General features: G+C 37.2%; 1 protein-coding gene across 1 annotated transcript in view; it reads right to left on the bottom strand.

Moving 5' to 3' along the window:
- CFAP47 (cilia and flagella associated protein 47) overlaps positions 1-14,788 on the bottom strand; it is a 437,978-nt gene that overhangs the window by 176,175 nt on the left and 247,015 nt on the right. The window contains exon 39 of the mRNA XM_078364097.1: positions 13,699-13,776. Coding sequence (XP_078220223.1) covers positions 13,699-13,776 — 78 coding nt within the window. The remainder of the gene's footprint in view (positions 1-13,698; positions 13,777-14,788) is intronic.

Below are 14,788 nucleotides of genomic sequence, written 5' to 3'. Positions count from 1 at the left end.
AAAAGTACCTTTTGAAGAAATCAGAGTTGTCTTATCCTCAAAAGGAGACTCTGAAATCTAGAATAATTGATTTACTGTTTATGCTAAAGACAGAACACATTGCACACCTAGATCTTTGTACTGAGTCATCTATGAATCCAACGGTAATCATGATTACAAAAGACATCAGAAAATAATTTGATGCAATAATTAGACTTGGAAAAAACTCTATTTTACCTGATGAATGTTTCTAAGTCTAGAAAGCCAGTGACAAATCTAACATTTTTGCAAAACTTTGGTCTCCCAAAGACAGAATGGAAAAGAACTTAATTTATTTCCCTTTGTGTCAATTCTTGCACTTCAGCCTACACTACCACTTTCCTAAATGCTTATAAACTATTGTTGAAGTTAAAGAAAAGTTAAATCCTTAGTCTTAGGGAAAAAATAGAATCAAAAGAGGCTAAAATTATAAAAAATACTGTAGATCAATCAATTAAATATTTCCTGCTAACTCAGTAGTGGCCCAGAGTCAGGAAGTGAAAACTACTTTTGAGGTGTGAAGGGGTAACATTTCTTTTTCCTCTACAGTAGTGGTATGCATCTCTTTTCAAGGTAAAATAAGAAAAATGGCATTGGATTGATTCCCTTAAAGGTATGACTAAATCAGCCCCAATTTCCTACTCAAACCTCTACCAAAAGAGTTAGGAAGATATATATCACAAGCTTTGATGAAGTTAATTCAGGGCAGGCATTCAAGGCTGTATCTCAACCAAATAGCAAAATGTATGGTTTAAGTCTAGTTTTGATGGATCATGCCTTTTGAATGCCACATGTATCATGAAAACTAGAGAGCATTAAGTTTTAGATTCATTCGATCTCCCATATATATATAGATGTTCCTCAATAAAAGCCCAGTAGATATATAGAGGGTAGTAAAAATGAAATATTTGCTGTTTTCTGTGCCACTTTGACCCCTGAGCAGTTACAAAGGGTCTAAAGCAAGAGGTCCTAAGATACAAGGGCAGAGTTGATCTACAAATTTGAATGGGACAAAAATTTTATCTTGTCTTCCACTAATTTAACGACAATTTCAATCAAACCATAGTCATATTAAGTATACCTATGATTTGGTACACTTAATACCAAATAATCACAGATATGTCTATATTACGTTTCAGTTCTTACACATATCTTAAGATATTATTTACATTTATTGCTACTTTTAAAGTATAGTAGACACTAACTTCACCACTGTTTGTGTTAATAAAGTATATATTTTATTATATTACACTCTTAAAATATTTGGATAATCTATTGTAATATTCATTTCCTTTGTGCCATGGACTGCATAGTGCCCCTCTCCCCCTATTTTATATGTTCAAATCCTTACCACCAACGTGACTGTATTTGGAAATGAGGAATATAAAGGGGCAATTAAGCTTATATTGCTCATAAGCTTATGAGATCACAAGGGTGGGGCCCTGATCCAATAGAAGCAGTGTTATAAGAACAGATATGTGAGAGTTCTCTCTCTTTGCCCATGCTCACATGTAGAAGAGGTCATGTGAGCACATAATAAGATGGCAGCCATCTACAAGCCACCAGAAGAGGACACAGAATAAAATCTATCTTGTACCACCTTGATAATGAACTTCCCAGCCTCCAAAACCATGAGAAATAAATTCGTGTTGTTTAAACTATCCAGTCCATAGTATTTTGTTATGGCAGCCCATGCAGACTAAGATAGTCTTAATCCTTACATCTCATTTTATGTGTTTGGAAAACACTATTCTTCAAAGTGCAATTGCCTTCATGAGAACCAAAGAACCTGATAACATTTTTTAAAGTTAAGAAATCCTAATTTAGAATAATATGATCATGGAATATAACTATCATATTTGGCCTTCAATTCACTGCTTTCCTTAAAGAGACTTGCTACTATAGACAATGTGCTTCCTCTGCCCTGACTCCCTCGATTCATTTGTTGGAATCTAATCCCCAGTTTCATGGTATTAAGAGGTGAGGTCTATGAGAGGCGATCAGGTCAGAAAAGTGGAGTCTTCATGGATGAGATAAGTGGCCTTATAAAAAGACCCCAGAAAGCTCCCTCACCTCTTCTGCCATGTGACGATGCAGCAAGAAGACTGTCATCTATGAACCAAGAATGTGGCCCTTACCAGACCCTGAATCTGCCTTGATCTGTCCCAACCTCCACAACTGTGAGAAATAAATATTTGCAGTTTAAGCCCCCCAATCTATAGTATTTTGTTATTGGACCCTAACAGACTAAGACACTGCCTAATTCTAATTGTTCCTAATTATTCTATATAGTAGAAAGAAATATTTTAAAATCATGGCTCTCAGAATCTAGCTTTTTGTTGTTTTTTTTTAAACAAGAATAAAGACCCAGAAAATTATCTCTATCAAGGCCTTCTTTCATTTTTGGTGACAATTCTGAGCCAAGCTCTTCTGGGACATAGAGATGAATGATGAAGCCCCTAAGCTCAGGGAGCAAACAGTCTGCAATAAAACATAGATTTGTGAGATATACTTTCAAAGTAGAATGATAAATCCTTTATTACTTTTCAACATTAATTCCTATGCTCTTATATTGGCCCTATAGTTTATATGTCTTTTATTTCCCCCTTGCATGCCCCTACCCATTGCTTCTGAAATTCCCTCTACCAATGTTCCTATGCTCATAGGAAAGTTCTCCTCCTTCTCTAGATTCTGGCCATCAAGATCTTACTCAGATCCCAATTTGTTTACAATAAAAGAAGACACCAAAATACTTCTTTTAAAATTACTTCTCTTCCATGAAATTCTCCATAATATCTAGATAGTAATATTCTTAAGCAATCAGATCACAGAGTATTTTTTTCATCTAATGATAATAACAAATACTTTCTTCCCTGTAAAACTGCCTCTACTAGTAGGGATTTTTGTTTTCTGCTTGGTGATTGGTTCCTCAAGGGACAGATATGTGACTTACTTATCCTTATATTTTTCAATGCCTGAGTTGCCACTTAATAAGAATTTGTTGAATGATGGAAAAACCCAGTATTGCTGAAAAAAACCAGCAAGTCATATAACCATTAGAAATAACTGACAAAGTAATCATTTCTGAGCCCAGTTGTTCTAGTCACTAATTTCAAAGTTCGGTTAAAATCAGTTTTCTACACTGGTAGTTTCCTGATAATTCCTTTGGATTTCATTAGAATAAGAACTTACTAAATGCTCTCATTATGCTCATGGATCATGTCCTCACAATGTAAAATGTGTGATGAATATAAAATTTTATCATTCATGTGGTTTCAAATGTGTTATTTTACTATATATATATATATACATACATATATATATATATATATATATCTGGTTGCTTGCAAAGAACGGCTCATGGAGGCTTTTGAAATAGAAGAGTCTACCATTATTTTAAAGCCAGTTTAAAAATGTTTACTATTCGATACTTTACTACTCACCTATGAAGAGAAAATGTATTATTTGGAGAGATATTAGCTTATGTGAATCTGAGGAAGAGTACTGGTTAGTAGTATAGGCTAGGTCATGCTGCAGTAACATACAACCTCATATATCAATGGATTAGCACAATAATTTATTTCTTGCTCATGCTACATGTCTATTGAGGTGGAGGGTACACTCCGGGATCCTTGGTGAAAGAGACTCCTTTCTTTTTTATTTTGATTTATTTGAAATAGGGTCTCACTCTGTTGCCTAGGCTGGAGTGCAGTGGCAAGAACTCGGCTCACTGCAATCTCTGCTTCACAGACTCAAATGATTCTCATGCCCCAGCCTCCCAAGTAGTTGAGATGACAGATGCCTGCCTCCACACCAGGCTGATTTTTGTATTTTTAGTAGAGACAGTGCTTCACCACGCTTCCCAGGCTGGTCTTAAACTCCTGAGCTTAAGTGATCTGTCCACTTTGGCCTCCCAAAGTGCCAGAATTACAGGTGTGAGCCACCATGCCTGGCCAGGAGGCTCCTTTCTATGTGTTTCAATAATAGTTGTGGCAACAGAAGGGAACACAAAAAATTCCTCACTGGTTCTTAAAGCTTCCATTTGGAAATAACATACAAAACTTCTCCTCACATGCCATTGGCCAAATAGGCTATATGTTGACACATAACATCCACATTAGGGAAGAAGTGCAAGATCACCAGGTACCTAAATAGAGGAAAATAGGAACTTTTTTTTTTAAACTGTTCCTTTTCATGTTTAGTGCTTCCTTCAGGGAAAATAGGAACATTTAAGAAAACCTCTTTTAAAAATCCAATTCATTTATGGAGTCTTTTTTTTTTAATGTTTTCTCATTTTACTTGCTACCATGCTGATTAAACATAGAGATTATACTAGGGTTTTATTGAGACAATACAATGATTATTATATGGTAGATTACATAAGAAAATTAATCAGAGGCACTACTATGGATTTTCATTCTGGTCATGAGTTAAAATACATATTATTAAATTTCAGTCTGTATATGGAAATCGCTTTAAGATAAACAATAAAAAGTTTTTTAAAGTAATGTGTAACATTACTAAGTATTATTTTATTAAGACATATTTAAAGACAGAAATGCCTCATTATGCCAAAGAAGCCAGATTGATGAAATATTAGATTATTTGTGCTACTTGGGGATAGAAATCTTTTGTGTCCCTTCATGGTGGAGACTTGGTTAACAACCCTAATAACCATTTTCCTTTTCCTCCTCACTGATAAAACTGTAATTTTATTTAGATGTGTACATAGAAAGGAGGCTTCCCAGTCTTCCTTCCAACTAGGTTTGGTCATTTAATTAAAATATGGCCCATGGGTTACAAACAGAAATGCTGTTTGGTATTTCTGGCAAGCTTCCCTAATAGAAAAAGGGCACACTCTTATCCTTCTGCATCTTCCTTTCCACTGCCTAAAAAGTGGATTTGATTTTTGGAGTTCTGGATAGCTTAATTGATCCCTCAGAAACTGTTCTGTGCTAAATGATCCAGAGTCTGAAGGTGTTACACAGGAAGCAGGCAGGATCCCAGATGAAGGAGCCACAGTAACTTCTTCTGTTCTCTTTAGAATTGTCAGAAAAACAACCTCCGTGAATTTAAGGAGTACTTTAACTCAATTCACCAGATGGATTTGAGCCTCAGCCATCATCCCATGCCAGTCCCTAAATGATAAACTTACACTAATTGACAAGCCCTTTTCCTTGTGAAACTTTGTGGCTTTTGCCTTTATAAGAATTGCCTTTGTGAGGAAACAAGATGGCCAAATAGACACAACTCCGGTGCACAACACCCAGCGAGAGAGACGCAGAAATCGAGAGATCACCTAGCTCCAACCAAGGTACCAGGTGCATTTCAACGGGTCTGGTCAGATGGTAAGCAAAGCCCAGACAGGGCAGACCGAGGGGTGGGGAGGGGTGCTGCTTGACCCAGAAAGTACATCTGACCTGTAAATTGGAGGCTCCCCCTCCGGCACCCTGATCCAGATACAGCACTTCCCCCAAAGCCTCAGCAAACCACAGAACAGGGATCTTTAAAAGGCAAGTACAAGGAATTACAAGAGCAGAGTTGAATAATGATCCAGGAAAGTGTCCTGGATTGTTGCACAGATCTAAGCAAACACATAAGCCCATAAGCTGTCCAGGAGGGCCTGCGGACCAAGCTATCGCCCCCTCCCCATGCCCGGAGACAGAGGGAGCTGAAAGTGGGAAGACAGGTGGAGCAGCTGGGCAGAATCCTCCCCCATGACCAGAGAGAGAGGGAGCTGAAACCACAGAGACAAATGGTATGGCTGGGCAGGTCCCTACCCTCCCCCACAAACCCCAGAGGGCTGAAGCACCAACTCTAGCGGGTTATGCAGCCAGTGCTTCAGTCTGAGCTGAACCCTGAATAAGCCAGCTCCCTGGAGGAAAGGTGCAATCCACCATTAAAGAGGCGGGACTAGGCTTCATGTTTTAACAAAACACAGGAAGCATACGTAGTAACAAGATGGTGTCCTTGACCACCCAGCAGCCCCTCCAGGTCAGTGGAAGAGAGGGGCCTAACCTCCCAGTGTAAACAAAAAAGACACAGGAAGCCTACTTAGCAACCTGAAGGAGTACCTGGAAACCCAATAGCACCTCCAGAGGAAGACAAGGGACATCATCAAGCAGCTCCCTGAGATCAGAGCTAGATAAATCCATGAAGATGGGGAAAAAAACAGCACAAAAAAGATGAAACCATCAAAGACCAGAATGCCTCTTCTCCTTCAAGGGATCACAACTCCTCATCAACACAGGAACACAACATGACCAAGAAAGAGTGTGATGAATTGACAGAAACAGGCTTCAGAAGGTGGATAATAACAAACTTTTCTGAGCTAAAGGAACATGTTATAACTGAATGCAAAGAAACTAAAAACCTTGAAAAAAGGTTAGATGAAATGCTAACTAGAAAAACCAGCTTAGAGAAGAACATAAATGACTTGATGGAGTTGAAAAACAAAGCACGGCAACTATGTGAAGCAAACACAAGTTTTAATAGCCAAATCAATCAAGCAGAAGAAAGGATATCAGAAACTGAAGATCAACTCGATGAAATCAAAAAAGAAGGCAAGACAAGAGAAAAAAGAGTGAAAAGAAATGAACAAAGCCTCCAAGAAATACGAGATTATGTGAAAAGACCTAATATATGCTTAATCAGTGTACATGAATATGTCGGGGACAATGAATCCAAGCTGGAAAACATGCTTCAGGATATTATCCAGGAGAACTTCCCCAGCCTAGCAAGGCAGTCCAAATTTCAAATTCAAGAAATACAGGGAACTCCACAAAGATATTCCTCAAGAAGAGCAACACCAAGGCACATAATCATCAGATTCACCAGGGTTGAAATGAAGGAAAAAATGCTAGGGGCAGCCAGAGAGAAAGGTCAGGTCACCCACAGAGGAAAGCAAGTCAGACTCACAGCGGATCTCTCAGCAGAAACCCTGCAAGCCAGAAGAGAGTGGGGGTCAATATCAGCATCCTTAAAGAAAAGAACTTTCAACCCAGAATCTCAAAACCAGCCAAACTAAGCTTCATAAGTGAAGGAGAAATAAAATCCTTTACAGACAGCAATTATTGAGAGATTTCATCACCACCAGACCTGCCTTACAAAAGCCCTGAAAAAAATACTAAACATGGAAAGGAACAAGTACCAGCCACTGTAAAAGTGCACCAAATGGCAAAGACCAAAAATGCAATGAAAAAAGTGAGTCAACTAACAGGCAAGAAAACCAGCCAGTAACAAAATGGTGGGATCAAATTCACACATAACAATATTAACATTGAATGTAAATGGCCTAAATGTCCCAATCAAAAGACACAGACTGGCAAACTGGATAAAAAATCAAGACCTATCAGTGTGCCATATTCAGGAAACCCATCTCATGTACAAAGACACACATAGACTCAAAATAAAGGGATGGAAGAAGATTTACCAAGCAAATGGAGAACAAAAAAAAAGCAGGGTTTGCAATCCTAGTCTCTGATAAAATAGACTTCAAACCAACAAAGATCAAAGAGAGAAGGGCATTACATAATGTTAAAAGATCAATGCAACAAGAAGAGCTAACTATCCTAGATATATATGCACCCAACACAGGAGTACCCAGATATATAAAGCAAGTTTTTAATGATCTAAAAGGAGATTTAGACTCCCACACAATAATAGTGGGAGACTTCAACACTCCACTGCAATATTAGATCAATGTGACAGAAAATTAACAAGGACACACAGGACTTGAACACAGAGCTGGACCAAGTGGACCTAATAGACTACAGAACACTCCACCCAAGTACACAGAATATACATTCTTCTCAGCAACACATCGCACTTACTCTAATATTGACCACAAAATTGGAAGCAAATCACTCCTCAGCAAGTGCAAAAGAACGGAAATCATAACAAACAGTCTATCAGACAATAGCACAATCAGATTAGAACTCAGGATTAAGAAACTCACTCAAATCCACACAACTACTTTGAAACTGAACAACTTGCTTCTGAGTGTTGACTGGATAAACAATGAAATGAAGGCAGAAATAAAGATGTTCTTTGAAACCAATCAGAATGAAGACGCAACTTACCAGAATCTCTGGGAAACCTTTAAAGCAGTGTCAAGAGGGAAATTCATAGCAATAAATGCCCACATGAGAAACAAGGAAAGATCTAAAATCAACACCCTATCACCAAAATTGAAAGAGCTAGAGGAGCAAGATAAAAAGAAACTCAAAAGCTAGCAGAAGACAAGAAATAACTAAGATCAGAGCTGAACTGAAGGAGATAGAGACACAAAAACCCTTCAAAAAATCAATAAATCCAGGAACTGGTTTTTTCAAAAGATCAACAAAATAGACCACTAGCCAGACTGATAAAAAAAGAAAAGAGAGAAGAATCAAATAGATGCAATGAAAAATGATACAGGGGATATCATCACTGATTCCATAGAAATACAAACTACCATCAGAGATTACTAAAAATGATTCTATGCACACAAACCATTAAATCTGGAAGAAATCGATAAATTCCTGGACACCTGCACTCTAGCAAGACTAAACCAGGAAGAAGTTGAAGCCCTGAATAGACCAATAACAAGGGCTGAAGTTGAGGCAGCAATTAATAGCCTACCAGCCAAAAAATTCCAGGACCAGATGGGTTCACAACCGAATTCTACCAGACATACAAAGAGGAGTTGGTTCCATTCCTTCTGAAACTAGACTAAACAATACAAAAAGAGGGAATCCTTCCTAACCCATTTTATGACACTAACATCATCCTGATACTGAAACCAGGCAGAGAGTCAACTAAAAAAGAAAACTGCAGGCTAATATCCATGATGAACACAGATGTAAAAATCTTCAATAGAATACTGGCAAACTGAACACAACAGCACATCAAAAAGCTTATTCATCACGATCAAGTAGGCTTCATCCCAGGGATGCCAGGCTGGTTCAACATACACATGTCCATAATCATAATCCACCACATAAACAGAACCAAAGACAAAAACCACATGATTATCTCAATAGATACCGAGAAGGCCTTCAACAAAATTCAACAGCCCTTCATGCTAAAAACTCTCAATAAACTAGGTATCGCCAGAACATATCATAAATAGTAAAAGCTATTTATGACAAACTCACAGCTAATATCATGCTGAATGGGCAAAAGCTGGAAGAATTCCCTTTGAAATCAGGCACTAGACAAGGATGCCCTCTCTCACCACTCCTATTCAATGTAGTATTGGAAGTTCTAGTCAGAGGAACCAGGCAAGAAAAAGAAATAAAGGGTATTCAATTAGGAATAGAGGAAGTCGAACTGTCTCTATTTGTAGATGATATGATTGTATATTTAGAAGTCCCCATTGTCTCAGCCCAAAATCTCCTCAAACTGATAAGCAACTTCAGTAAAGTCTCAGGATACAAAATCAATGTGCAGAAATCACAAGCATCCCTATACACCAATAACAGACAGAGAGCCAAATCAAGAGTGAACTCTCATTCATAACTGCTACAAAGAGAAAAAAAAATACCTAGGAATCCAACTAACAAAGGATGTAAAGGCCCTCTTCAAGGAGAACCACAAACCACTGCTCAACAAAATAAGAGAAGACATAAATAGATGGAAAAACATTCCATGCTCATGATTAGGAAGAATCAATATCATGAAAATGGCCATACTGCCCAAAGTAATTTACAGATTCAGTGCCATCCCCATCAAGCTACCAATGGCCTTCTTCACAGAACTAGAAGAAACCACTTTAAACTTCATAGGAAACCACGAGAGAGCTCGCATAGCCAAGACAATCCTAAGCAAAAAGAGCAAGGCCAGAGGCATGACACTGCTGGACTTCAAACTATACTACAAGGCTACAGTAATCAAAACAGCATGGTACTGGTACTAAGACAGACACATAGACCAATGGAACAGAACAGAGGCCTCGGAAGCAACACCCCACATCTACAACCATCTGATCTTTGACAGACCTGACAAAAACAAGCAATGGGAAAAGGATTTTATGTTTAATAAATAGTGTTGGGAAAACTGGCTAGCTATGTGTAGAAAGTAGAAACTGGACCCCTTCCTGTAACCTTACACTAAAATTAACTCCAGATGGATTAAAGATTTAAACATAAAACCTAACACCATAAAAACTCTAGAAGAAAAGGTAGGCAAAACCATCCAGGACATAGGCATAGGCAAGGATTTCCTGACTAAAACACCAAAAGCAATGGCAACAAAAGCCAAGATAGACAAATGCGATCTAATGAAAATTCATATCTTCTGTACAGCAAAAGAACAATCATTAGAGTGAACCAGCAACTAATAGAATTGGAAAAAAAATTTTGCAATCTACCCATCTGACAAAGGGCTAATATCCGGAATCTACAAATAATTAAAACAGATTTACAAGAGAAATCTAGCAAACCCATTCAAAATTGGGCAAAGGATATGAACAGACACTTCTCAAAAGACGTATATGAGGCCAACAAACATCTGAGAAAATGCTCATCATCACTGGTCATGAGAGAAATGTAAATCAAAACCACATTGAGGTATCATCTCATGCCAGTTAGAATGGCGATCATTAAAAAATCTGGAGACAACAGATGCTGGAGAGGATGAGGAGAAACAGGAACACTTTTACACTGTTGGTGGGAGTGTAAATTAGTTCAACCATTGTGGAAGACAGTGTGGCAATTCCTCAAGGATCTAGAAATAGAAATTCCATTTGTCTCTGTAATCCCGTTACTGAGTATATACCTAAAGGATTATAAATCATTCTATTATAAAGACACGTGCACACATATGTTCATTGTGGTACTGTGTACAATAGCAAAGACCTGGAACCAACCCAAATGCCCATTGATGATAGAATAGACAAGGAAAATGTGGCACAGATACACCATGGAATACTATGCCACCATAAAAAATCAATGAGTTCATGTCCTTTGTAAGGACTTGGATGAATCTGGAAACCATCATTCTCAGAAAACTGACACAAGAACAGAAAACCAAACACTGCATGTTCTCACTCATAGCCGGGTGTTGAACAATTAGAATACGTAGACTCAAGGAGAGGAACATCACATACTGGGGGCAGTTGTGTTGGCCCGGAGAGCTAGGGGAGGGACAGCAGGGGGTAGGGAGGGTGGGGAGGGATAACATGGGAGAAATGCCAGATATAGATAAGGGGGGAATAGAGGCAGCAAACCACCTGGTTATGTATGCACGAATGCAACAACCCTGCATGATCCGCACGTGTACCCCAGAAGCTAAAGTAAAATAAAAATTAAAAAAAAAAAGAATTGCCCTTGCCTTTGATTTAGGAGACAGTCTTCACATTAATAAATTCCCAGTATTTTAAATGTATGTCTCTGAGTTATTCTTGCAGAGTTAATCTGCAGGAGCCTGATTGTTCTATTTGGGATCAATGTCTTCCCTGACCCAACATTCAATGTCTCAGCATCTTTAAGTTTTTCTTGGCTGTTGTTGTTTTGTTTTGTTTTTCATCACAGGAAGGCTTGAGAGAACTAAGGAAGTACAGCATTATAAATAAAATGTATGACACTAATGAGAAATAATGATCAATAGTGCTTGATGATCATGACAGACACAGTTCTTAAACTATATTTCATGAGGAATTGGCAATTATTTGGAATGAGTACTTCCAAGGTTTCCTCTCCTGGAAAAACTAAATTATAAATGCTTTTATACTTGTTTCTTCTATTTTCTTTTTGATTTGGGAAATATACCATAAAAAATTAACCTTACTTAAAGGTTTAGATTCCATGGCGTCAATAATCCCAGAACTTTGGATCTAATCAAACGCATTCCGGAGTATTATATAAAAAAACCATGATAAATTTGAGATACAGAAATCATATTTTGCATTCTAAATCATGAGAGTATACTCAATTGTTCTGTTCATTACACTGATTCAATTTTGAGTTATTTATGCTCACACATACCTACAGTGTTACTTCAAGACATGACTCTAATTTAACATACAGTACTACAGATTTTACACAACTAATGTGAAGAAGTTATTCCAAGGCCATTCAGGCAAAATCCACAATCACAAGGCAGTCACTTAATCAAGAAGAATCAAGGGGCTGAAAAGATAAAAATCTAGAACTGTTTACAGAAGTGTTTTTAGCAATACTTCAGTAAAACTTGCATTTCATATCTACAAAGAAATTAACATAAAATACCTACACGACTCTTATTCTTTTGGTATCTATAATGCTGCCTTATAACTAAATACATCAATCGATATTTTACTGTTCACTAAAGCAAAATATGAAAGCAAGACTTCAAAGGCCGTAGGTAAGCATGACACTGACATTCAATAAAACAAATGCAGTGAGACAAAAATGGTTTCATCTTTAATAACTTTTCTCACAGAATAACCATTGAAGGAATCAAACATCTCATAATAGATGCAACCTGTATAATCTCCCAAAAGTGTTAAGTTAAATACAATTCATTTTTTTTTTAAGTATACTTATTTTAATCTTAGCAAGATCTGCACAAGCACTTTAATGGTTTCTGGTGACACTGGAAATTTCTGTCATGTAAATTGTCAAATTTTTGCCTCTTGATACATTTTTGTATCTAAAAGGATGATATTGATGCTATCAAGCACCACACAAAGACAAACAAGGGTGTAAAACAGACTAAAAACATAGTAGTAATAGTCAACATAGGCATGCATTTCAGTAGACATCTACATTATTTTCTATCTCACTTTCTTTAACATTGATAACATTGTTTTTAACTGTACTTAACTTTATATAGTGAGTCTACAGTGTAAAACAGAGGAGCAACATAAAGCAATCAATTTTTTAAAAATCCTGTTTCTTTATTCAGAATTCAAAGTTTCTTTATAAACTAAATACAGCACTCGTAAAGTAGGTGGAATACGTTTATATACTGTCAATGCTCATTATCCACAAATTCTGTATTTACAAATCCAACTACTTCCTAAAATTTATTTGTAACCCCAAAATCAGTACTCGTGGTGCTTAAATGATGTTAACGGACATGAACAGAAAAATGTTCACTGTTCATGTCTGTTAACCTCACTGGTTGCACCAATTCGCAGCTTAGGTCAAAGTAACAATGAGCCTTCTTATTTAAGTTCTTATACAAGTATCGAGATGAGAAGAGGTAAAGATAATAGTGAGCAGTGCTGAGTAATGCAAGACACTCAGGCCTAGTGGACAGGGTTTGAATACCTTCTCTGATGCCTTTTAGTGAGGCCGTGTCAGAAAAGTCATCTGACACTTCTGAATCCCTTTTTCATTTTGTAAAAAAAAAAAATTGAATCTTCCCTGATGGGCTATTTTTAGAACTTACTATCATAATCTATATGATTATATATGTTTCTTCTAGGAATAATGGTTCCATATTCACAAATAGAATACGCATAGCAATTTTTATAGAACATAACTACCACAAATAATGAAAATCTGCTATATTTAATCAAGTTCAGATTTATTCAGTTTTTACGCACATGAACCTAGTAACCTAAATATATATTTGGATATGAGTGTGAATTAGGTAAATTAAACATTTTGAGTAAATGAAAACTATTGTGTAATTTTACAACTAGTTTCCTTGACTACTTATTTCTCAAAACTTTTTCTCAGAAACTTATGAGTTCAAAATATAAACACTTACTCCTGTGTTGGGGCTTGCGTGGATTTAGCTAATTCTGATGGCGAAGACACAAATGTTGAGGATTCTACCAAAATGACACTGAAATAAATGAAGAAATAATTATTTTTAGTCGATTGCAACAAAATTCAGATAACCACAAAAATTCTTCTATTTTTTCCCATCGTTCATAAAATATGCTTAGAATCAGAATAAAGTACAGTTTAAAAAAATCCATTTGCTTTCATTCTGCAACTCAAAAGATATACATTAGAAAGAAGAGAAAGATCAGGATGGAACTATGTGAAACATAATGTCTTTGTCAGCACTGAATTCTCGTAGCAAGGATATTTAGAACATAAGTGACTGGTCATGCTACATTCCAGAAACAAAGAAGAAATAACACACTGGTCTTACACATCCCCAGAGCTGTACACATTTTAAAATTTCTAAACCCATTTCCATAAAAGAAAAATATTTCTTTCAGGAGTGGACATGAGATGCGTGTAGCTAGATAACCAGTATATTAATAATTATGTCATGTTCTGAAATCACACAAGCAATAAAAAGTCTTCCTATATGACAATGCTCATACATTCAAGGAATAGTTATAGAGACACATTTGTTTCTTACTTGTAGGACATGAGGGCTATTCCTTCTCCAGGCTCCCATTTGGAGACCTGTGTTTCCGGGAGGCATGGGCCATCAATATTTTTCACCTCAGTGCATGTTGCTGAGGCTAGGTTCTGGGCAAGTGCAGTTGAGAGACAGTGAGAAGCTCCTTTCTTCTACCCAGTACCCACTCATGGACAGAAGCTCTATGAGTGTGGCACTGCTGAAAATACTGGGACCCCAATTGCCTTTTCCCCCATTTGTAAGGTGGCAGTTCCACATTCGGAGAAGCAAGTCAAAAAATCCTGAGGCTGTTTTGTCCCCTTGCTCACCTAGCACTCAGCTCCTAAAATGGAGGGTTTGCTGAAGAAAAAGTGTACCATTGTCCCCACCCCCAGCTCTAGAGTCGTGGATCGGCTATTTTCCCTGAGGAGACAAGCAGGCCTTAAAATGAATCACTCCTAATCACCTCCCAAAGAAATAATTTCATGTTCAATGAAGT

This window comes from Callithrix jacchus, chromosome X, assembly GCF_049354715.1.
Source record: "Callithrix jacchus isolate 240 chromosome X, calJac240_pri, whole genome shotgun sequence".
Classification (NCBI taxonomy): domain Eukaryota; kingdom Metazoa; phylum Chordata; class Mammalia; order Primates; family Cebidae; genus Callithrix; species Callithrix jacchus.
Note: the sequence above shows the minus strand (reverse complement) of the source record. Positions and strands in the feature narration are given on the sequence as shown.